The 24,961-nt window shown below is 49.2% G+C and overlaps 1 protein-coding gene across 2 annotated transcripts; it reads left to right on the forward strand.

The window, feature by feature from the left end:
- Positions 1-23,399, forward strand: KPNB1 (karyopherin subunit beta 1). 2 transcript variants are annotated; one of them, XM_066981444.1, is made up of 22 exons: positions 2-158; positions 443-501; positions 2,279-2,461; positions 4,201-4,401; positions 6,358-6,510; positions 7,603-7,662; positions 8,035-8,124; positions 8,566-8,676; positions 9,906-10,007; positions 11,120-11,344; positions 11,564-11,755; positions 13,006-13,136; positions 14,319-14,466; positions 14,741-14,812; positions 17,079-17,223; positions 18,908-18,990; positions 19,609-19,716; positions 19,974-20,117; positions 20,225-20,330; positions 20,672-20,786; positions 21,398-21,559; positions 22,116-23,399. In XM_066981444.1, coding segments are annotated over exons 1-22 (2,631 nt in total). In that variant the 5' UTR covers positions 2-118; the 3' UTR covers positions 22,117-23,399. The 2 variants fall into 2 exon arrangements, with proteins under 2 accessions (XP_066837544.1, XP_066837545.1); XM_066981443.1 differs by lacking the exon at positions 22,116-23,399 and having other exon boundaries at positions 1-158; positions 21,398-21,563.
- Positions 23,400-24,961: the final 1,562 nt, after the last annotated feature.

Genomic DNA, 24,961 nt, shown 5'->3' on the forward strand with positions numbered 1-24,961 from the left:
CTTCCCCCAGCCCCCGGCCCCGGCCGCCGCCCGGGGCAGGCTCCTCTCGCTCCCCGTCCGCCGGCCCCCGCCCCGCCCTGCCCCGTCCCGCCGGTGCCGGAGCCGCCACGCCGCCGCCATGGAGCTCATCACCATCCTGGAGAAGACCGTGTCGCCGGGTAGGGCGGCGGCGGCGGGGCCGGGCGGGGCGGCGGCCGCGGGGCCTCGGGCGGCGGTGGCGGCGGCGGCGGGGCCGGGCGGGGCGGGGGCGGCGGCGGCGGCGGGGCCCGAGGGGGGGAGGGGGCCGGGCCGGGGCCGGGGGGCTCGGAGCGGAGCGGGCCGGGATGGGCCGGGCCGGGCCGGGCCGGGGCCGCCGCTCGGGCCCGCGGTGTCCGCCCGCGGGCAGGGCCGGGCCGTGCCGGGCCCGGTGCGGCCGCCGCGTGACGCCCGCTTCCCCCCGCAGACCGCTCGGAGCTGGAGGCGGCGCAGAAGTTCCTGGAGCAGGCGGCGATCGAGAACCTGGTGAGCGCGGGGCCCCCGGGGCCGCCCGGCCCTGCCAGGCCGCGCCGCCATCGCGGCGGCCCCGCCCCCCCCCCCCCCCCCCCCCCGCTCCGCGCCCGGCCAATGGCGGCGCCCCCCCCCCGCTGCCCGCGGCCAATGGCGGCGCCGCGCCGGGGAGCGGCCGGGCCATGTGCGGCCATCGCCGCCCGCCGGGACCGGGGCGGGGGGGGGGGGGGCTCGTGGGGCGGGGGGAGGAAAATGGGGGGGGGGGGGGGGGGGGGGGGGAAGCGGGCACCGCACGTGCGGCACCGGCGGGACCCGCGCGGTCTGGGCGCTGCAGGCCTCGGCCCCGCGGGGCCTCGTTCCCCGGGGGCACCGGGAGCCGCGGGCGTGGGGCAGCGCCCGCCCGGAGCAGCACCGGCTCCAGGCCCCGTTCCGTGCGCTGCCGGTGGTGCGGCCCCGGGGCCCCCTGCAGCCCCTCGGGGCGACCCCGGCTCTGTGCTTCGGGCCCCGGGTCTGAACGACCCCCCTCAGGGCCCGGCCGCCTCCCCCCACTCCCACCCCCGCTCCCTGTCCTGCCCGCCCCCCCCCCCCCCCCCCCCCCCCCCCTGCTGTGCAGCCCCCACCCAGCCCGCAGGGGAGCCACAGGGGGCTCCTTGCCCGCCCCCTGGGCCCCTCACCCCCCCCCCCCCCCCATCCTGGGCTCCTCACCGGCGCTTCCGCGGCCGCGGAAGGGCTCCTGCGGGTCTCAGGCCTGAAAGACTTCCTTTTTTAGCAAGATCTGTTCCTGAAGCTTCGTGAGGATAATTTGGGAGGGAAATCCAAGGACCCTCCAGCTCCTGGGGCGTTAGGACTGATTCCTTCCCAAAGGCAGCAGCGCTCCCATCTCGTCTTTTGAACAGCTCCCCGCTTTTAATCCGTTATCCCAAAGCCAGATGTAAAACGGGAGCATTTCTGATGGACGGGAGGCGTTGTGGTGGTGCGGGGTGCTCGGGGGGGGGGTTGCCTGGAGCAGGGACGTTTCAGAGCAGTTCCCCTGCCTCGCGCTCGCCGGCCGCAGTTGCCCCACGTGTTTCCCAATTCTGCATTTCAAACCTTGGGAGCACTGCGCAGCCCAACAACGGTTCGGTGAGGAGGAGCACTTGATCGCTCAAAAAGTGAAGTCCAAGATAGTGGAGTTACTCTTTTTCTGTTGAGCTTTTGGAAGTTAAGCTAAATCTTAAAAGGAGCTATTTTTGGTGCCCTGAAACCTTCCCGTGTGCCGTACGCCCCGTTACACGGACCTGGCGATGGGTTGGGTGTAGCTGCCTGTTAAACGTTCTCAGGAAAGCCGCGTCCCTGCCTGGCACGAAGTGGTTTTGAGACCTGCGCGGCTGTCTCCAGCCTTTCCCAGAAGGTTTCCTTAGCAGGCAAAGGCTTCACACAGCCAGCGGGACGCAGAGGTTTCACTGCTGAGGCTTCAGGTTGGGTGCTTGCCTCGAAGCAAGGCAGCGAGCGGCTCCTCGCCGCGTTTGACACCCACCCAGGGGACACAAACCTCGGCTGGAGACCCGGGTTGTTCTTTAAAGGAATACTTCAGGCAGGCCCTGGTGTGGAAGGTGGCGGCCCCTCGGGTGAGCCAACGACACCCAGCGAAGTCGGGGCCTGTTCCCGCCTCCTCCCAGCGGCTCTGCTCAGCAGCTGGGCTCCTAACCCCGGGCGGGCGGGGGGCTTGTGGCAGGGGGGTGCTGGGCGCTTGGGCCGGGTCTCAGCGCCCTCCTCCTCCCTCTCCTCCTCCTCCTCCTCCTCCTCCTCACAGCCGACCTTCCTGGTGGAACTGTCCAGAGTGCTGGCCAACCCCGGCAACAGCCAGGTGGCGCGGGTGGCGGCCGGGCTGCAGATCAAGAACTCCCTCACCTCCAAGGACCCCGACATCAAGGCCCAGTACCAGCAGCGGTGGCTCGCCATCGACGCCAATGCCCGCAGAGAGGTCAAGAACTATGTGAGTCCCGCATCTCCCTTCTGTTCTGTTCTGTTTTTCTGGTTTTGGCCCATTGGTTTCTCCTGGGGGGGGGGCCCAGTGATGAAGGTCTTCTCCATCATTTTCCTCCCTAAGTCTCCCGCTTGCTGGCTGCTCCCCCTCCCGAGACCAGTAACTTGACTTCGCTTTGGTGCTCCGTTGCTTACAGCCGGTGTAACCTGTAGAAGCGTTAGGGGGAAAACCAAAGAGGTGTGAGGCTGCTGCTTTTCACATTGTCGCATGGAAATGTTTCTACAGAGGGGGTCCGAACAGTCGGGTGTGATGGCTGGAGCTGGTGGGCACAGCTTCCCCGCTCCGTGGGTTCCGCTGGGTTGGTTTTGTTTTCTCTTCTTACACCTGAGCAGCTTCCTCAGCTGTTTTCCAGTCCCTCGTGAACACCTTTGAGGCGCTCCATGTGTGTGAGCGCACACGTGCGCACAGGGCCTGGCAGATTTTACATCTCAGAGGAAGGTAGCCATAAACAGGCAGGTTCCACGTGGGGAACGGGGAATTGGTAAACCTTGGCCCAGGTGAGGGATCTGCCCGAGGACCCCTGGGCTCTGCACACGTGGTAGCTGAGCTCTCCTGCAGGAGCACAGCTGTGCCTGGGTGTGCGCAGCGCTCCGTGTCGTTGATGCAAGTTGGCTCTGCGCTTCAGCTAATTGTTCTTGTCTTAACAGGCAGCTTTGAGTCAGTATCTCGCAGAATGAGGTTGGGTCGCTGATTACATGGCCTGTTATTTACGTTGATGATAGAGAAAGGATCGTGGCGTATCCCGTCACCAGGAGCTGTCATATTGCCGCGTATTAAAGCTACCAAAGCCGCTTCATTGCTGCGTTTATGTCAAACTAAAGCAAAGTCCTTATGTCTTATCGTGCTGTCACGTTCGGTGCTTCCCCTTAACAGTTCCCCTCAATTGGCCCTTCCCTCAGCTGTGAGGATTGCCGTTACTTCCACCTCCGTGTGGAGGAGCTGAGTGACCAATTAGTGCGCGTTGATTAGGCGGCAGGGAGTTGGCAGGGCCTGGTCCTCGTCCCGTGGTGAGGCTGTGTGGTCTTCGGTGCCAGCCAGTGCTCTCAGCCCAGACCCTTGGTCCAGGGCTGGGGTGGGGATGGGGAAGAGTTGTAGAGTCTGGGAGAAACTCAAGAACACGAGGAATGGGGTGTTTGTTGGGCGGGTTTGTGGGGGGCCGAGGTGTGCCACCAGAAATCTGACACAAATCCGTGCCCCTCCCTCCTTTGGGTTTCCCTAACAGTTACTGAGGTGTACAAAAAAGTTACTCTTCTGATCGACTGCAAGCAAAAAGAAATAAAATTTAGTCGTACTGAGGTCATCTTGGCGTCAGCGTGTTTCGGGAGGATTTTAAAGCACGTTAGCTTAGCTTTTGTCAGGCTGCTCCGCGGTGCGAGCGGGGAGGGACGTTCGGTGAGTCACCGGCGCGCACGGCGGCGTGCGGCGCCGCGCATGGGATGCGGAGGATGTGGTGGCAGCGTGCGCGATCGCACAGCTGTAGCACACTTCCTGCAAGGGGTAGCCCTGGCCAAGTTCATCTCAAACGGCGCTTGGCTGTGGTCAGGGGCCTGTTTTTGCAGAGGGAGAAATGAGACGAGCCGCTTTACCGAGGAAGGGGCACAGCGGTAATAGCAGCCGGGGAGGACCCAGCTGCGGCGCCCATCGCCCTGGGTGCTGACCCGAGTGCTTGTGCTGATCTCTTCCCGCAGGTCCTGCAGACGCTGGGCACGGAGACGTACCGGCCCAGCTCCGCCTCGCAGTGCGTGGCTGGCATCGCCTGCGCCGAGATCCCCGTGAGCCAGTGGCCCGAGCTCATTCCCCAGTTGGTGGCTAACGTAACAAACCAGCACAGCACAGAGCACATGAAAGAGTCCACGCTGGAGGCCATCGGATACATCTGCCAGGATATTGTGAGTATGTTTGAAGTGTGCCGAGCTGCCCTAACCTCTCCCAGCACATCTTCTCTTCCAGGCTTCCATTCGTTACACCTCTCCCCAGTAAGCTGCGCGGCCTCCTCTCGGCTGGCTGTTCGTGCTTGTCCCGAGGATCTCTCAGCGAACAACGACAGGCAGTAAACAGGCAGGAATGGTGTCTGAAAGAGCTGACCTGCTTTCACAGCGGAAATCCAGGTCACCTTTCGTAAGGTGCAGGCTGAAGTCTGTGTCGCTGTGGTCGTGAGGTGGGGAGGGGTGCTGCCAGAAAACTTCAGCCTGTGGCTGGTTAGGTAAAGTGCTTCAGATGAGCAGCGAGCGCTCGGTTCCTTTGGGCGTTAGCTCCATCTTACACGAGGAATCTCTTTTTTGATAACAAAGGAGCACAGGCAAGAATACCTTGCTCTTCGGGGCACCGTCTACAGAAGGTCTCGAGGTTTTATGGGCGTAGTTTGCAATACCACGACGTGTTGTCAAGTATCGGCTCTGAACTGCTGGCAAAGCCCCTGCGTGCTGCCAGATCTACCGCTGAAAAACAAAATGGGCTGCTGCGGTGCGGTGCCACTGAATGCCTTTGAGAATGCAGATCAGCACATTGCTTGTTGAACTTCAGCGTGGGGAGGCAGAACGAGAGATCTTCTGTTCGGTGCTTCTGTCAGGCTGCAGGGGACTGGTTTACTCGTGAGCAGGTTTGGTTGCAGACGTTCCCGTGCCTCTCCTTTGCTGACTGCCGCTGCCCCAGGCAGGCTGCCCGCAGGCAGAAGGACGCAGCGTGGGCATCGCAGCCGCCTCGGGGGCAGGCGGGGAGCTCCGGGGCGCGTGGTGTCTGCGGCAGGTGCCCCTCTCGTGGAGGACAGGGAAAAGGGGGTGAGGGAGGCGCTCTCGGGCAAGGTGAGGAGCAGTAAAAGATGACCACGGATGGGTAGTGACAGAAACAGGCGGAGTAAGGAATAGGGAAGGAGCAGTGGGAGTCAGATTTTGAAAGCCGCCTGAAAAGGTGCGTGCTTGTCAGCATGCTGAACGAGCAGCTTGTGCTGACCGATGCCACACAAAACAATGAGAAGACAGCAAAGTGCAGGGGGACAGGCTTAGGGTGGAGGTCAGTTGCTTCTCGGAGGCTGAATGAAATAAATCAGGAAATGTAGGAGCTCACGGGAGGGCTGCAGGTCCAGCACGATCTGTTAGGAGATCCTGCTGGGCTCGAGTGCAGGTTAGTTGGCTGTTTGGGTGGTACCTATTGTTAGCCTTAGGATTTTTGGAGACCCTGGTTTACTGATTGGGTATTTTGTAGCCAGGATCTCTGCACTACGTTTGTGTCAGTCGCATCGTGACACTGTACATGATCCCCCTAGTTTGGGAATCTACAGCTGGATAAATTCGGATATAACAATTAACACAAGTCTTGTAGTCAATTTACAATGAAGAAAAACTAATCTTCAGTCTGTGTTCACAACTCGAATATTGAAGCCTTGAATGCTGAACAGGTAGCTCTCCTTGCTGCTGACCCATGCTGTACGTTTTCATCCTATGTCTAAAGAAGACTAACAGCTTTACCGATAACAGTATCACAACTGCTGTCGTAGAGCTCTGCCCAGCATGTAATGGGACTGGAAAAAAGTCAGCATCCTTAACTTGCTAATTGGAGTAGTAGCCTGGAGCTTGTTGGCCCTTAATTTGAAACAGTGGAGTTTGACTTAAATACCTGGAATCTCCATCCTCAGTTCAGTCGTCTTTTCTGTATCAGAAGTTGTGAAGATGTGCAGGTGCACGCATCTCCTGTATTTGTGTTCTGGTGCTCCCAGTGAACAAAAGATTTCTTGGCCTTAACGTCTTAACAATTTCTGCTTGTAGATTTTGGGATCAAACTTTGATGATACTTTAAAATACAGAGAAAGTTGTTCAGCTGGCAAGTAACTTTATCAACACTTCTTCTAGGACCCAGAGCAACTTCAGGACAAATCCAATGAGATCCTGACAGCTATCATCCAGGGAATGAGAAAGGAAGAGCCCAGCAACAATGTGAAGCTAGCAGCTACTAATGCACTCCTGAACTCTTTGGAATTCACCAAAGCAAATTTTGACAAAGAGGTAAGGGGGACAATAATAGCGATTCTTGGCCTAAAATGCAAGGACTGAATCCAAGGTCTATGATGAGAAATCATGCACCACGCTGAGTTTTGATGCATAACTCTACAACAGCTGAGACTTGGATTCGTTTCCTTAAATCCAGGGTGTTCTTGTTGTAGTGCAGAAACACCGTGGAAGTCTTCAGAGAGGTTCATCAATGGAAAGGAGGCAGCATTGACTTTTTTAGGATAAATTTGAACTGACCTTAGAGTTTAGCCTATTAGATGCTCTGCTTCCTAATCAAACTCTAGTCTGTAATACTGCTGTAAGCGTCCAAGCTTGGATCAGCACTTTCTTTCAAGTGGTGTGGCAGCAATCCAGATTTAACTTTGCCTCTGGAAATGGCTGGGGGAGGAAGGCCTGTAAGAGCCTTCAAACAGGGGCATCTATTGGGTGTTTGGTTTTTTTTTTTTTAAATTTCCCTTTTTTGGATAAAGTATGTTCTCTAGGTCCCTACCAGGGGGAGTATGGAGAAGATCATATATTGAACCTTCAGCTTAGAAGGTCTTTTAATGAAAACCTTTCATAGGCAACTATTCAGCAGGTGTTGATGGGGATCAACTGGAGTCCTTCAAAATTTGAGATGCAGGTGCAGAGTGTTCCTGTTGGGCTTCAGGGCTGTAAATAGCCTGGGCCTCTAAGTCTGTTCCTTCCTACTAAAATGCAAAACCATCCAGGTACTGCCCCAAGAAATTTTTGTCCTGACTGAGTTTTGAGCTTTCTTGAAGCAATTGCTGAAGTAGTTGATGAAACAGTAAGCTTTTTTTGTTTTGTTTTGCTGTCTCAGAATATGTAGTATCTTCAGTTCTGCCTTATCTTTCTATTTTGGACAGCTTGCTAAGCATCTTTTAAAGTGGATTGGGATTCCGCTTTGAGAAAGAAATTAATCAAAATACTGCAGTGAATAGTAACCTGCACCATTCCTTGATGTTTAGAAGTGTTCTGTGAGTGCTTGTACTAGCTCTGACCCAAAATATATTCGCCATAGGAAGGCTTGCAACGACTTCAGTGCATTTGTAATACAGTTCTAATGTTCTTTTATTTCTTCTTCAGTCTGAAAGGCACTTTATTATGCAAGTAGTCTGTGAAGCAACACAATGTCCAGACACAAGGGTGAGTGAAAATGATACAATGCGAAGGTGGGTGGAAAAAAAGTGCCCTGATCTGCCCCTGTTCCTTTCTTGGGCAGATGACTAGAATCTCTGGCATCATAATAAACAATTTAAAAGTGTTACATAAAATAAACAACAGTCTATTAAGAGACTGGCACACATGTAAATTCTCAAACACAGTGAATTTTATGCTTAAAAATAGTAAACTACCAAGAGGATTTAAGTTGCTTGTGGTGAAAAACCTTACTAGGCATGGAGTAAACTAAATCAGTACAAGGCCTGGGTTGTTAGCCCGTGGTAGGCTACAGCTATGCTTGTTGATCAGAGCGCTCAGGGAAATGTCACATCTTTGATCCATTTTGTACTCTGGCAGGTACGAGTGGCTGCCTTACAGAATTTGGTGAAGATAATGTCCCTTTATTATCAGTATATGGAGACATATATGGGTCCTGCTCTTTTTGCTGTGAGTACTCAGGTTTCTTATATGTAATTGTCTGATCTCTGCTTGTACTTCCTTGTCTTCTTAATCTGAGAGGAAAAGTTTTCTTACAGTCTTGATTTGTTTTTCTTTCTTTGGATGTAGTTCTGTCTTTGAGTGCATGCTGTGACTACTTCTCTCCTAGCAAAATCCATAAAGCCAACGTTGGGTGCCTCAGACTTGAGGCTCCCAAGTGTTAGGACAGTGCAGGCTGCTTGATTTGCTCTGCAGCCCTTACCAGGTGCTGGTGACTGACAAACTTGTGAGTGAGGAGGTTGTCTTCAGGAACAGTAACTCAAACGTGGCACATAATTTCAGACAATCTAGAATCTTTTACCACTTGGCCCAAAACTGGGGAGCATATTTGAGGAGAAATAACGTGCTAAAACATTCTGTTTTCCCTTCCTTTCTTTTGTGTTTCTAAAGATAACTATTGAAGCAATGAAAAGCGACATAGATGAGGTGGCTCTACAGGGGATAGAGTTCTGGTCCAACGTCTGCGATGAGGAGATGGACCTCGCTATAGAGGCATCAGAGGTGAGCTTGGAAATGACCACTGAAAAATGGCAAGTGCCTGTGAGTGTCTGTATGGGAATGTTTTTAAACCACATCGGAAGTGCTCCTGTTCTTCAAAACTTCTGCTGCTGTAGGAGAGCCAACCTGAGCCCCTCGTGTGACAGTTCTGGGTCTGTGATGAGACACCATGCACCACTCTGATGCTGCGTGATGCATGTCTGATACAGAAGCTGAGACCTGGGGCTGCATGAAGCCCACAAGGCTTGTTGGCTCTGCGGGTATCGGGTGTGCTGCAGACAGCAGCAGTGTTGTGGTACCCAGCTTAGCTGTTAGCTGCTAGCTTGGGTGCTGGCAGCTGCCTTAATCAGGGCTCAGCTATGACTGATTTATTCTGCCGTTCAAGGTAAACGTGAAGCTTGTAGCTAAGGTTGCACAGAAGCCACCATTAGTAATATCTTTGAGCTGTTGCTTCATTAAGTTAGCATCTTGAATTGCTGAATTATATTCCATGTTGAAGGGAGAGTGTTTCTCGAATTACCTGCTGTGTGTGAGGCCTGGTAGCGTCTGTGCTGTGCTGATGTGTAGGATTTCTAGGGTCTGTTAGAGGCACGGGCAACTTAGTCCTATCCTGGTGTGCAGAAAGACTGATCACGTTCTATATAATACATTATTCATGAGTTAAGTTTAAAATTATGGTATGCAATAAAACTAATCATTATCCTTTACAATGGATGGGCTGGAGATGAATTTGGGGTATTGTTCTGCATGCAGATGCTATTTGCATAAATTAGTTGCAAAGATCAATAACAACTTAAACTTTGAAGAGCTCTAGATGAATCATATCCATCTTTAAAAGTAGCTAAATATATATTTTGTGTTGCCTGCCCAAAATAGCAAGGATAAAAGGACAGTAAGCATGTAGGTTTAGGCTGTATGCAGCAAGACCTCTTGCTTTTCCTACTTGGGGTCACTTGTTAATTATACGTAACTGCAAACTGAAAATATTTATATTTGTACCATGCGAGGAGGGGCACAATACATGTATGGAATGGCAAATTGAACTTGCTTATTTGAATATTTAACTGGGCTTGGTGCAGAGTGTCCTTGAGGTTCCTGTGTGTTATGGTAACTTAGTTTGTGTTGGGAAGGAGAGGAAAGCATGCAGAAGGGAATCTCTATCTACTGCAGTTCATAACTCAGACTTCATGCCTATATAGCCACTGAGAACCATTTTATAACCTTCTTTCTAGGCAGCAGAGCAAGGAAGGCCTCCGGAGCACACTAGCAAATTTTACGCTAAGGGAGCGCTACAGTATTTGGTCCCAATTCTAACACAGACATTAACAAAACAGGTGAGTTGCAGAATGCCTGCTGCATGTGAAAGTGGTCATCGCTCGCTTGCATAACTGACTTCTTGACAGGCTTGGTCCAAAAGGTGCTTTAGGTCCCCTCAGGCAGTTTATAACCGTGTGCTTGCCCTGAGCACCTGTAGCAGCAGCCCTTGGTCCGTGATGAGGCATTGTGCACCACCCTGACATAATGACGCATCGTTCTTTAGGGCTGAGACTTTGACACTGCATGGACTGTCGCTTTTATGCTGAATCCCGTTAAGACACATCTGTATTTATGATTTCTGAAGAGGTTTTATAGTTACCTGTATTCCTCGTGAAATGTTTGTGAAATTAAAGCCAATACAGAGTCTGAGCAGCATTTGAGATCCAATTTCTGGAATTCCTGAGCTTTACATGCTCAGCTGTGAGGTCCATGTTTATTTAGTAGCTATTAAGCGCTTCACAGGGACTTGTTTGGACTCTGTTTCACAGTCTAATAAAAATTAATGGAATCACTTGCTACAGCAGGTCTAATTATAAAATAAAACTGTTAATTAAGCTATACAGGATGGAGTTCATTTACTTACTGTGATGAACTGGGAAAGTGGTTGGTGCTCCTAGTGAAACCAGAGAATTGTTTCCCTGTTCTTGTATTGCTGTCTGCTTGGGTGCGGAGAGTTAAATTGCAGGAGGTTCTGAAGTGATTGTTTAACCAGGGAAGATAAAACAGATAATAGAATCACAGGTACACAGCTTCAAAGGAACTTGGCTGAGCTAACAGCTGGGGGGAAGAAGCTATTTAACTGACTGCATCTAGGTACAGTGGCCACTCTGCAAGGCAATGGCATGGATCAAAAAACAAAACCATAAAATCTCCACCTAGAGGAGAGAGAAGCAGATTGGAAGATGTGTGAGGCTGCTGTAGGCCTGTCAGTAAGGAGCTAGGAGTCTTACACTGAGATGGAAAGGTACCAATGGTGCAAGGAACTCAGGCTGTTTCTCTAGCACTTCCAGACCTGAATGAACACCTGGCCACAGGGCGGTGTTACTCGCAGCAATGCCAACGGGGTGCCACTGCCTCGGAGTGGTAAGAGATTTTCTCCCAGAGTGACAGGGTGCTCTTCTCCTCCTAGGATGAAAACGATGACGACGATGACTGGAACCCCTGTAAAGCAGCAGGAGTCTGCCTCATGCTCCTGGCGACCTGCTGCGAAGATGACATTGTTCCTCATGTGCTGCCATTTATTAAAGAACACATTAAAAATCCAGATTGGCGATACAGAGATGCAGCTGTGATGGCTTTTGGGTGTATTTTGGAAGGACCAGAGCCTAACCAGCTCAAACCACTAGTTATACAGGTAAGATTATCTGTGTTTCTTGGAGGCTTGTAAAACAGAAAACCTGGATTTATGTGGAGGACACATGCTTTGCATGTTGCTCTTCTGAGGAGAAGCAGAAGGATGTCTGCTTTTCCTCATTACCATAGGTAATACGTTAAAATTAGAAACAGTGGCCAGTTCGTGTTTCCCTATATTGCATATGATCACACCTTTCTCTTGGCTGGAATTGTGTTTTAGGCAATGCCAACTTTAATAGAACTAATGAAGGACCCCAGCGTTGTGGTTCGAGACACAACAGCATGGACCGTGGGCAGGATCTGTGAGATGCTTCCCGAAGCTGCCATCAATGACATTTACCTCGCTCCACTGCTGCAGTGTCTGATTGAGGGCCTGAGTGCTGAGCCCCGAGTGGCCTCCAATGTGTGTTGGGTAAGGCAGTCCCTTCGCTGTTTGGTGTGTGATAAGTTTCTATTTTTTAAAAAAAAAAAAAGGCGAGGGGAGCACAGCTCATACACATATATATACACACACACACATATGTGTGCTCACACGCTTAAATGGGCTTCAGAGATGATTCATGACTTGGTCGTCCAGCAAGCACAGCTGTTAACTGTAAGTTATCTCAAGTCTGTTTAAGAAATAAGTAGTTAATATTACCAATTTTCTCCTTTAAAACTAAGTGTAAAGTTACCTTAAGTTTGAAGATGCTGTGGAAGCTGTTCTTGATAGCAGGTGGGATGGGTGCTTAGAGTAGGCATGCTAGGATTTTTTTTTCTTGGGGGTAGCTGGATTCCCTGCTTAATCGTGAGGGAGACACAAGATACCTTGTTTCCCGTTACCTAAGCCCGCTTCTGAAGTGGCTTCAAAACTAATTCGAGGAGCATGAATTTTTTTGTTCCCTTACAGAGCTGCAATCCCTCGGGTTGGCTTGCTAACGTCAGCTGTATCGTCTTGATGAATGTGTACTACCACGTAGCATATCTGATCTTTCACTATAAAGAGGATGTGTCCCTTACTGCCTTTTAACAGAGCTGCTAAATAGGAGTTCAGCTAGAGATGAGTATTTGCACGTCAAAACAAGTTCTAGAAATGACAAGATTCATTCTGTCAGTATTCTAGAGATTTGAAGGCTTCTAGTCAGCGTGGAAGCTTCTCCCTGATCTGCTGATCCTGGCAAAAGTCCATGTAGCTGTGGCTTTTGTCTTCTGAAGATGATGACTAGTATGCGTCTTTAGATTGAAGTGAAAATGAGGAGGCTTTCAGCTTTTTTAATCCACGTGTCTCAGAGCTCAGAGTTGTTCTGCAGTTGGGAATTTGAGCAGCCTTGTCTAAACCACGATTTTAACTTGCAATGGTAATACCAGGCAGTGGGTAGAGTCTGTTAATAGCCTGTGTAGTTCAGGCAGTCTGCCTTTATTCAGTTGTTGGGACCAGCAGCACTCTGCAGATGTGTCTGTGGCAGCGTGACTGCCTCGCACAGTGATGCTTACGTTGAGTCTTAGAAACCTTCGTCACTCTTGCACCAAAGTTCAGTGCACTAAACCGTTACCAGCTCGTGGAGGGAACTGTTAATCCTGCACCTGGTTGTTTTGTTAGCATAAGAACTGTTGGGATATGTGTTTCTGGACTTGCAAGAGTAAACTCACTTAAATAACAGAAATGGTTGTTCTGTGTTTCAGGCCTTTACTAGTCTTGCTGAAGCTGCCTATGAAGCTGCAGATGTAGCTGATGATCAGGAAGAACCAGCAACCTACTGCTTATCCTCTTCATTTGAGCTTATAGTTCAGAAACTTCTGGAGACCACAGATAGGTAACATTAACCCAGCTGGCTTAAGCTCTACAAAGATGCTTTTTTTTTTTTTTTAAGTAAACCAAAACTTTAGGCTGTTGGTCGTCTTTCTCTTGCAGCTTAGAACTGAATGATGTTTTATTAGATGGGGCTTTTTGACTTCATGTGAAATACAGAACACGCTTCCAGAGGAAGAACACCGTTAATAGAGAACAATTTCTCAGAGTTTTGCCCATACCTGCTTCTAGTAAGCCTGGGCTTTCCCCCAAGAGTGCCTATTCCATGTTTTCATTTGAAGTTGTGGACCACAGTGTAATACTGTGCGGATCTTTGTACAGTATTTGTAAGACTCTTAAAGGTTGGCTAGAAGGCCATTGAATAATAAGGATCGCAGCAAGACATAACTAGTTTACTGTGACTGTTTTGTGCCGTGGTTGTTGCTGCCTTGTTAAATCCATTTATGTTAGCACCAGGTACTCCCAGAAGAGTTGAGGGCTTAGTTAGGCTTGATACTGTCCTTCTCCCAACGAAGCTGAAATATAGACGAGGCAAAATATTTTCTCAGTTCTGCAGAGGCAAAAATAAGGGTAGTGAAGTTGTATTCTGCCTTCAAGGTAGTATAAAGAATCTTGACAGCTCTGCAGTTCAATTCTTGGATCAGTTCAATCCTCAGTTGAAGACTTTTGCTGCAGGATAACTTCTTAAATGGTGTCCCTGTCTGAACAATTCAAAGTCTAAACTCTCTTCTGTCTCGTTCTCTTCCAACCAGAAGTGTAGTGTCTCGCTCAAGGCTCTGAATTCCGTCTTAGCATAGATCTCTGTCTTTGTTTCAAGCTTAACACCCTCACTGATGTCTCAGAGGGATGTCAGAGAGGTAAAATGTATGCCTCTCACCTCTTGAGACCATTTCTTCCCAGGCAGGGTAACAGCACACTGGAAGATGTGGGTTTGAAGCGTTTTCTGCTCCTGAGCTTGCTGTCTGTGACTGAAGATATTGGAAGTCATTAATAGCAAATGAAAAAAATGGTCCAAAAATGGCTTCAGAAATTTCATTTACTTACAAGTCTTGGAATACAGAAATATGATTTGCTTCAGCTTGTCACAACACTAGAATTTAGCTGTTACCAATTTACTAAAAAAAAAAAGTCTGTTTCTAAGCAAGCCTGAGCACTGGGAGCTGCAAATACATTCCTTCTGTTACAGGCCTGATGGACACCAGAATAACTTGAGGAGCTCTGCGTATGAAGCTCTGATGGAAATAGTGAAAAATAGTGCCAAGGACTGTTACCCTGCTGTCCAAAAGACAACTTTGGTCATTATGGAACGACTTCAGCAAGTTCTGCAGATGGAGGTAGGTGAACGTGATGTTTAAACCCCTGTTGTTTGGCTTCATCTGGAATAGAAAAATGAGTGTTGTTGCTGAGTGTATATATCATGGTATAACATGTCCTTGGTTTTTATAGATAGTAGATATATTAAGCTCAAAAACAGCACCTCTCATCTTAAATTTTGAAGAAACAAATATTTAAAATTGATTCTCTGCAACTTGAAGTGCTGTCAAAATCTGCTGGATTTTCATGGACTGTGAAGAAGGCGTTCTATATGTGGGGTTTGTTCTTTTTCAGTCTCATATCCAGAGCACTTCAGACAGAATCCAGTTCAATGATCTTCAGTCTCTTCTCTGTGCTACTCTCCAGGTGAGTTCCTGTTTCCTGCTTTGCGGTTTTGGGAAGAGGTGGTTTAAGGGGTGTCCCTGTGCCCCCAGGGATGCAGACTTAGCTCCGGTGTTGATCTCTGAATGGGGAGCTCCCACCTGTGGGAGGTGGTGCAGGGTTCAGAATGCTTCACCCTTTGTAGCAGAGCGCAACTCACAAAGTTGAAAATAACTTTTTTTTTAAATAAAGTACCTTGTATGTGGCATGTTAAGAACTGTATTAAGAACTGTTCAGATTGGCTCTTATATTGGCTATGGACTGAACAACTGCTCTGGTTGGCACAGGCAAAAAAAAATCTCCGTAACAGCTTTAATTTGTTCATCTGCCTCTTGTGGCTGGTGTTCTTATTTAAAACGGCACTAATTAAAATGCACTAAGTGTCCTTGAAATTAAACATCTGGTAATGAACAGCCCACGTGACTTGGAGCACTAGCACATTTCAGTTCCTTGCCTGTTCTTACGAAGTCTGCTGAAAACAGCCACCTCTTTTTCTAAAACCGCTCTGGACATTGATCAGACCATCCACATGAGATACGGGGTGTTTGATACCGAAGCCTTCCTGTTTGCGCTGCAGGAAGAGCGGTGCTGTGCTGTCATGCCCAGCTTATTAAAAGTTACAAGGTGCTGCTTTAGAACTGTATAATAGACGTGGATTCAGCATCAGCACAGCTCTATGCGGCTCACAGAAGAAAGGATTTTCTCCTGGAGATGTAGCTGAGTAGCATGTAATCTGAAATAAAAGCAGAGTTCCGCATCTCTCTCTGCTCAGATTTATTCCTTTGTTCTGTTTTGTTACCCATTCTCTGGAGTTTCTTTCATTTCTGTTAGCTGAGGAGACCGAGCCTTTTCCTCACCTGCGGGTGAAAACCTGCCTCTCTTGGCCATGGGTTTTAGCTTCCATCCTCTTAAGTGAGGTTATAAAATCTCCTGGGCATTGTCTTCAATTTGGTTTGAGAAATTTTGACTTACTCCTCTAATTCAAGACTTTAGCATTAGCTGATATTTTGGTCCTCTCTGATTCTTAGGGTAATTTCTCAAATAAAAGGTAGATGGAAACCATCTGTCCTAGTGGTGGGATTTAGTGGGGAGACCTCGGTCACTGAGGTCTTTCAGGACACCTCTGTTCCCTTCTGGAAACTGGTACAGATAGCATATGTGGAATTAAGCTGCTAGTTTTAATTTGCAGACGCAGCTTTCTTCGTTATCACAAAATCTGAGCTTTAAGTATTTACAGTAGCTGCAGCAGATACTTAATTCCATTAAGTAAAAATTAACAGGAGGATTTTTTCAGTGTTAGTTAGTAAAGCGTGCCATTTTGTTGCATGGTATTTCCAGCAGGAGAGAGAAACCATTAAATCAAGACCTATTATTTGAACAGTCAAACTCAATCTCTTTGGAGTGACGCAGTTTAAAGAATCAGGCATCGAATAATTATTTTCCTGTGCAGGTTAAAGGATCAATCTTCTCATAGGAAGTGCAATTATATTGTAAATAAGGATAAGTCACAATTGCGTTCTGTAGTCTGTACACCGAAAGGGACGATCAGGGCTGTACAGTGGGAGCAGAGGAGAAGCTCAGGTATTTACCCGGGGAGCCTCCTGCTCGCTGTGACGTGCTGCCGTGCTCCCCAGGCTGCTCTCCTGCTGTGCTGGGCTGCCTCTGCTCCCTTCAGAAATCAGTTTTGCTTTTCAGATGCCTCAGTGCTAAACATGTTCATGTAAACTAATGCATTTTGTATTGTTTCTATGTTAATTTATTCTCTGCTTATCCCAGATAGGAGAGGTTTGACTGCAGTTAGCAGTAGACAAGCTTGCATCTCAGTTTAACAGGCATTATCTCTGAAGTTGAATTCTTTGGTGCAGAAGCAAAGCTTCCATGCAGCCTCTAATTGGCAATACGAGATTGTCACGTTGCTGTGATGGAAAAAGGGCTTTTTTTTGTAGGGCCAAATTTGGGCTGGTCACATTTAATGCCAGCTTACAAAAGGAAGGCCTGGAGAACAGCCTATGCAGCAGGAAAGGTAAATTCTGCTTGTTCTGTAGCTGGGAAATGGAGTGCAGCCGAAATGAATGGGACTTTGTGCTCGCACTGACAAAGCATATTTCTGCAGCGGTGGAGTTCAAACAGCAGCCTTGCTTTTAGCAGCCCAGTGTGGTCCTGAGTGTTCAGAGGCAGCACAGATGTGGAGGCATAATTCAGCCCAGCACGTGCAGAAGCAGTTACAGTCTCTTTCCCCTTTCCTGCCTAGAACGTCCTCCGGAAGGTTCAGCACCAGGACGCGCTGCAAATCTCGGACGTGGTGATGGCATCGCTGCTGAGGATGTTCCAGAGCACGGCCGGCTCGGGGGGCGTGCAGGAGGACGCCCTGATGGCAGTCAGCACCCTGGTGGAAGGTCGGTGCCGTGCTGCGGAGCTGGGGGTGCTGGGGGGAGCGGGACTGGGGCAGAGCCCGTGCGCTTCCTTCTCTTTTTGACTATCTGGCAAAAAAACAGCATTGGTTCCTGCCTTGCTTGAGGTACGGTTTTGACCGCACAGCTCACCACATCTGTCACTGAAGCCCTGAGACTGCCTGATTATGCTAGACTGTGTTTCTTGAATGAATAGCTCGTTTTCCGTTAATAACGTAGTTACAATGCAAATTTTGCCAGGAAAAAGAGCTAGCGCTACCCTGTGCGGTGCTGAGCACAATGGGAACCTGCTGGCTTCGTGCTGCTGCAGCACCGGCTGAACGTTATCTTAATGATTCATACTTGCCTGCTGCCTGAGACCCGTTGCTGTTTTGGGATGTTTTGTCAATGGCTGATTTATAGTCATTGTTCTTATTTAAAAGAAATCACACCGGCAAAGAGCAGCGTTAGAGCGAGTCAGGATTTGTGAAGTTAAATAAAATTTGGGTTGTGGCAGTCCAGGCAGTTGGAGCTTCAGGGTTCATGTTCAGAAGCTGGTGTCTGGAGCTCCAGGAGCAGTGCTGCCGAACGCTCCGTCCGTGGCTGTGGGAGTTGAGGAGCTGCTGGCAGCCTGTGTGTAACCTCGGTGCCCTCTGCTGCCACGGGTAAAAGCCCCGCGTGGTTCGGGCACGGGTCTTCAGAGAGCATGGCTCAGGAAGAGGTTCCTTTGGATCTTCCTGAGGCTGTAACTGTGACTGGGTTGTTCAGGGCCTCTTCAGGTGACCAGACCTATCTCCAGCAGCAGTACGTGCCCGTTGCTCCAAGAACACAGGACAGCTTGTAAACACGGCAGTTAGTTTGGGCTTTTTGGAGCAGCGCCTTCCAGCATTTCAGAGAGCAGGTCTGTGACCTCGGCGGGTGCCCCCGCTGCAGAGGACGGCTTTATGACTGCTCCTGGGTTTGTCTGAGGAAGCTGGGAAGTGAATGGGCAAGTCAAGGGGGAGGATTGAAGCTAGGCAGCAAGCAGAAATGGAAAGCTGTCCCTGTGAGACAAAGGCCTTTTCCCTTTGGATAGATGTTTGCACGGGCGACCTTAGTAATGCAAGTGTCCTGGGGAAGGCGGGAGTTGGAGAAGAACAGACATAGCATAAAGGAAGTCTTTCACTTCAAATATTTAATATCTCCTAAACACAAACACGCTGGGGAATGCTCGAACTGCACAGCCGTGAGGTGAAGAGGTTGAGCAGCCGTTTCCAAAGGGAGGATGTTCCGGCTGCGTGGCAGTAAAGCAGCGTGACAAGGCTCCGTTTTCAGCTGGTGCAGAGCTGGGCAGTGGTGCTCCTGCTGCACTGAACCCAACGTGCAGAGCCCTGCCTGAAGCGTGCTGCTGCGTCTGCCGTGCTCGGTCGGGGAGCGCCCGGCATCGTTTCTTAGCGCGGGGCGGAATGGGTTGTTTATCTTCAAAAGCCTGCGAGGAGTTGGGCTCTGAATCATTTTAGTCCCGACGGATGTATTTCACCAGTGCTCAATTTTTGTCTAACATCTAGTGGAGAATTGATTTGCTGTGCTTCAGTGGAAAATACAGGTACTGGTTTGGGGTAGAATATGTTGAGTTTCTGTTTTTGGTGAGTTCCGTCATATACGTAGTGGGCTGGGAATTTTTTCTGACAAGAATATTTTCCATGCACAGTCTTAGGTGGAGAGTTTCTGAAGTACATGGACGCCTTCAAACCGTTCCTTGGCATCGGACTGAAGAACTACGCAGAGTACCAGGTGGGTCAAACCAGGCCGCCCTGTGCTCGCAACCTCTGAATTTCTCACCTGCTCTCAGGTGCTGAGTTCAGCGCGTGTGCATCTGTAAAACACCACAGCTTTTGGTGATGAAACAAAAATTGGAGCCCCATAGATTTTTCTCTAATTACTGTCTGCATGCGCAAACTTAGACACTCTTCTACTTAATTCAGCAGCAGGCCTTAATTGGCTTTACACCTGGGTTTTCCCAGTGGCTGCATATTAGTTGGCCTTGATGAGGAGAGAGGTTGCTACTGGCTGTGAATTTCCATTAGAAGGTCAAGTCATGGTTCTTGCTGTGGGGCAGATATTTAGGCTCTGCGTTTGGTAGTGGTGGTTCAGAACAAGTACCTGTCCCTTTGCTGGCAGCTGGACCCCTTGCCTCCCCTGTTGGTTAGGTGTGGTCAGCTTTCAGGGCTCTATGTAAGTGGTAACGGCAGCTGCTGAGCCCCTGCTTTATGCGAGGGTCGTTCCTGTCAGTGACTTCAGTGGTTGCAGACTTTCACCACTACTTAGCGCTTGAATCAGCTGAAGCTGTACAGATAGAGTGTGGAAGACTGACTCACTGGGTGGGTGTTTGACTCGCTGTTCTATTTGCAGGTTTGTCTGGCTGCAGTGGGCCTGGTTGGTGACTTATGCAGAGCCCTGCAATCCAACATCCTGCCTTTTTGTGACGAGGTTATGCAGCTGCTCTTGGAGAACTTGGGGGTGAGTGTTTACCTTCTCATTAGCTGGTTAGTAACAGTTGGCTTGCACATTGAGAGGAAAAGTGGGAGGTGGGAGAAGCAGAAGTGTTAGGCATGCTCTGAAGATCCCGTGTTTGACAACTATGTCGCTTAGTGTTTGAATTGAATCCAAATTTATTGAGGATAAGGATTTACGTTTCAAGTAAATGTCTTAATTTATTAGCTCCTCCCCTCTTAGAAAAGTGCAGCTGAATGTGATGGTGCTGAAATCTCTTTCAGAATGAAAACGTTCATAGGTCTGTGAAGCCACAGATTCTTTCAGTGTTTGGTGATATTGCCCTTGCTATTGGAGGAGAATTTAAGAAGTACCTGGACGTTGTACTGAATACCCTCCAGCAGGCTTCCCAAGCACAGGTTGATAAGGTAAGCCAACAGCGTGCTCTGCAGTTCGTTAAAATCATAAACAAGTAAGGGCTGTGCACGCTTTATCAAGGGCACTGCTCATATATGCTCTCTTGCTGCCTTTTTAGTCTGACTATGATATGGTGGATTACCTGAATGAGTTGCGGGAGGGCTGCCTGGAAGCTTACACTGGCATCATTCAAGGATTGAAAGGAGACCAAGAAAATGTGCATCGTGAGTACTCTGTCCTGGTGTGGTCTTTCTGTGGCTGAAATGACAGGGAAATAGGAAGAGCTCTGTTTGGATAAGCTGTTTCACGGTAGTTGTCACATCCACAGGCACATTCTTGTTAATTCACTTCTGTGTGGGAGGGAATGCTCGCTGTCATGAGCAGGGAATGGGCTCAGAAACACCACAGCGGAGGGCTCTTCCTCTGGCATGCGTTGTTCTTCGTGTATCAGAGTGGTTTTGGGGTCGAATTTTGGCTGTCTGGGAGTATGCTGGAAGCCCTTCTGAAAGGCAGACCGTTAAACGTGAGCTGTGTTTCACCCTGTAATGAAGCTGTTCTTTTTCAGCGGATGTGATGCTGGTGCAGCCCAGAGTAGAATTTATTCTGTCTTACATTGACCATATTGCTGGAGATGAGGATCATACAGATGGAGTAGTGGCGTGTGCTGCTGGACTGATAGGGTGAGCATCCCGATCCCGTCTGAAAACTTACAGCCCGCTCATTAGATAGAAGTCTCTGTGCAGCAGCCTTAGTGTTTAAAGCTGCATTTTCGTGACTGTCTGAAGCATTTGATGTCAGTTTGGGATTTTTTTCAGTCGAGCATCAAAAATTTAGCTGAACTTGTCAAGTGCGTAACACAGGTGAGGTCCTTAACTGGCAGGGTAAAAAAACTGTAGGTACGAGAGAAAGTTGTTGAAGTTACTGTAACATGCAGATCTGGGATTTTTCAAGGGTGATCTGGGTTTAAAAGCCAAAAACCTAAACCTTCAATTGCTTGGATATGGAAGATCTCAGGCCAGGGCATCTTAATCTTTTCTGGGGAATTTAGGTGGAGAGCTGATGGAAACGTTGGGGAGATCAGTCTTTGGACAGGAGATTGAATGTCTCCAGTTAGTCACAATTCCAGAAAACTGTTCAGCTCTCCTACTGCTGAAATTAGTGACCATATGCAGCATTTTAAAAAGGACATTAGCTGTGAGTCAGATTTCTTTTAGCTAGGAAGAACTGATCGGAGCGGTACTGGCACATCTGTTTGTGGCACTCAGCCTCAAAGCCTCTCTTGCTTCTGCAGGGATTTGTGTACAGCATTTGGAAAAGATGTACTGAAATTAGTAGAAGCTAGACCCATGATACATGAACTGCTAACTGAAGGAAGAAGATCCAAGACGAACAAAACAAAAACCCTTGCTACCTGGGCGACTAAAGAACTGAGAAAACTGAAGAATCAAGCTTGGTAAGGGATTACACCCACCTCCTTTTCATGTTGCATAATTATGAAATTGGCTGAACTCCTGAGTCTGAAAGAGATGCTACACAAAAGCCTTGTTCTATGTAGAAGGTTGTTTTTAATTTATTGTTCTGTAAACAAGCCCCATCTGTGGTCTTGTATATCAGAACAAATACAAACAGAAAACAGAGTGAACTGCTTGACTTTGACAACACCAGGTGCGGACTTGAGGGCTTCTTGCATTGTGAAATGCTTCGTCCTTACCGGGCTGGGACAATCCTGAACTACTCCAATGCAGCAGAGTTGCAGTCCGTTTACTCTGCAGTCCTCCTGAAGCACCTTGTAAAAGGAGCAGGTTGTTGAGGGGCAGGACAGTGTCTGCATTTGGGAGAATAAGCCTGCTACAGCTTTCTCACCCTACTTTGAGAATTTTGATAATATCCCCGTTATTTCTCTTTTCTTTCTGTGGAGTCGACTTTTTCCACTCGCTGCTAGTGTCTCGTATCGCCTGGCCGTGGGATCTTGCGTGTGGCTTTTTTTGACCAGCCCTTTCTGCTTGCAGATCTGTTACCATTGGGATGACACCTGAGACCCCCACTGGAAATCTCCAATCTTTTGAAAAAACCCGGAAGTGAGGAGTGTGCACGGATGCTGAATGTTTGGGAATGAGAGGATGAGTGAGTGAGGCTTGGAACACACCACATTGAAAATCCCGCCACAGCAACAGCAGCGGCGCTGTTAGCGAGCTGAGCACTGACTTGCGTCGGCAGCCTGGCCTCGGCCACCTTCGGGAAGAGGGGACGACCGGCTCCTGCTGGGGAACGGGCAGCCTCTTCCGACAGACCCGGGCTGGCGTCCCTGGAGCGGCCGGTCTGGAAGAGGAAGCAGGGCTCAGCCGGGGCGCGCTCTGCCCGAGGTCGGCTCTGGCTGCTGGGAGAGATGGAGCCCGGGCCTCCAGCCGCCCGCGGCAACCTTGGCCACGCGATGCTGTCGGTGCACGGGATAAAAGGAGGGGTGAAGGATTTTCAGTCTAAGAGTGAGTGTGTGTGAATGAGGCGGTATCCACATTCTCAACTTCAAGTCATTGCAGTTTATCTTTTCCCAAAAAAGGGTTAGCTGTTGCATTTCATAAACTAACCGAAGTTCAGTCTACTGATGCAGCATAAGAGATGTAAAAAAGAAAAGAGGAAAAAAAGGAAAGTCGCTCTTTAGGGCTTTTTATTTTAGGGAAACACTGACGAATGTTCAGAGCTCCCGTTCTGAGTGACGCTTTTCATGATCTCGTTTCATCAAAGCGCCTTTCCTTCCTTAATATTGTTCAACTGTGAATGTAGAAATGGGGGAAAAAAAAAAGAAAAAAAATTAAAAAAAAAAAAAAGCAAACTCTTGCGTTAGAGGGTATAGAAGTAAATTGTCAAACAAGATTTCAGGCTTACAAACAAAAATATAAGCGTTAAGTGCTCCGAATTGGCAGTGAGAACGCAAAGGGAAAGATCTCTCCTGACTTGTACTGTAGCAGCCCGAACACCCACAAAAATTGTGCCAAAGAGTTGAAAAACAAAATAAAACTTCAGGTAATATTTTGGATTGCAAAATGAGGATAAATTCAATGTTCAAACAAAATCTGATAAAATGCCATTTGGAAACTGCTTGGCCTTTTGTGCTCTTTATTTGATCAAATCTAATGTGGTATTGGTCTCTTGCTGCACTTCAAAAACAAAAAAAAGGAAAAAAGAAATTTATATAAAATATATATATACTGACTTGAGCTTACACAAGACGGCACTTGTAAAAGGTTATATTTTTCCACTGCAGTTGAAGATTAATAAAATGGTGTCAAACATTCCCCAAAACTTCCTTTTTGTATTCTTGGTCTTTCCAGTAAAAGGGGAACCCATTAACAATTTTTTAATAGAGTAGTAACAGTCTGATGGGCAACTCTGAAATGAATTGGCTGCTTACTACTTCCCTAATCATGCGATGTCTTACTTTCACATGAAGGATCAGAATCTCGTTTCTTCTTAAATGAGACTTTTGCTTTTGAGGAATAGTCCCTTGCTTATCCTAGATTGTCAGCAATAAGCCAAGAAAAACGGAGGAGGTGCAGGGCTTCAGACTATTTTTCATTTCATTTTTCTTAATGCAGCTGTTGATACTACCAGCATTTGAATCTGCAGTTTAACGTGGACATTTTTAAAAGCTGCTTGTGGGAGGGAGAGTAGAAAACCTTAGCCAGTATTTTGTTTGTTTCCTTTTGCTTTGTGTTTCTTTTTTTTTTCCAGGAAGCAGGTGGCAATCTGCTTTATTCCCCAACTTCCTTTTCCCAGTCTGATCCTTGGACCCGCTGTAATGGAGTCCGCTTTTGTTGCCCATCTGCACTGCAGCATCCACAATAGCTCTTGTACAGGGTATCAGATATGTGCCTTTCAGTGCTGGGTTCAGATTGCAGTCGAAGTGCCGACTTTGAACCAGTGTACAAAAAAATAAAACCTCCCAGGTGCTGAGGCGAGGAGGAGCTCCGCTGACCGGGAGCGCCAGCCAGCTCCTGAGCACGGGTAGCGAGAGGCCTGGGCCACGTCTCGAGTAATGCCTTTTCTTTTTATTTTGTTTCTTGAGGTGGGGTGGGATTTCCTTTAAAAAAAAAAAAAAAAAAAGCCATTCCTGAAGTTGGGGAGGGGGGCGTGGAGGGAAGAAATCTGATCATTCCTCAGTGCTACCTGTTTCTGTCCTGTGTGGCTGTTCAGCTGTAGACAGCAGGAGAATAAAGTACACTGAGACAGTAGTGGAAACAAACCCGTGTCTGTCCTGTTTGTTTGGGGCTCTGGGGGTTTTGTTCGCTTCAGGGAAGCAGCCGGCTCGGAGGGAGCACGAGCACCTCTTTGGCTTCCTTCAGGCTCCTGGAGAGCTGCTTTTGGTGCAGCGGGTAGAGCCCACCCCGACGTCTCCTCTCCAGGGGCCGCTCCAGCAGCGGGTGGGGATGTGCCTGGGGCTGTGTCCAGCTCCTTGCCCTGCCCCGGTGCCTTGGCAGGGGGAGGTTGGCCTCGAGGGGTGCCCAGCCGGGCTCCTTCATTAACGGAGCTCTGTCGTTTCCTCGGGCACGCCGAGCGACGGAGCCGGCGCTTCCCCCAGCAAAGAGCTGATCGGCTGCGACACCGGGGCCCCGTTACCGCGCCTCCTCCCCGCTGCGACGCGTTAACGGCGCCTGGAGAGGACCCAGCCGCTAACAAACCGGTAGGCCCGATTTATTTACCTTCTAAATAAAAGCCGCTTTATTTTGGTTTTCGTTACTTTTTTGCTGCTTCGTTTGACGGAGCCGCTGCTGCTCCCCCCCCCGCCAGCCGCGGCCCCCGCGGTGCTCTGAGACGGCGTGGGTGTGCGGCGGCCGCGCGCTTCCTGCGGGGAGCCGGG

This window comes from Anser cygnoides, chromosome 22 (assembly GCF_040182565.1).
Source record: "Anser cygnoides isolate HZ-2024a breed goose chromosome 22, Taihu_goose_T2T_genome, whole genome shotgun sequence".
Lineage (NCBI taxonomy): Eukaryota > Metazoa > Chordata > Aves > Anseriformes > Anatidae > Anser > Anser cygnoides.

Coding starts and splice junctions, on each gene's coding strand:
- KPNB1 (XM_066981443.1), top strand. CDS start 119: ATGGAGCTCATCACCATCCTGGAGAAGACCGTGTCGCCGG. Junction 2,462..4,200: donor GCAGAGAGGTCAAGAACTAT/GTGAGTCCCGCA, acceptor CTCTTCCCGCAG/GTCCTGCAGACGCTGGGCAC. Junction 11,345..11,563: donor TCAAACCACTAGTTATACAG/GTAAGATTATCT, acceptor ATTGTGTTTTAG/GCAATGCCAACTTTAATAGA.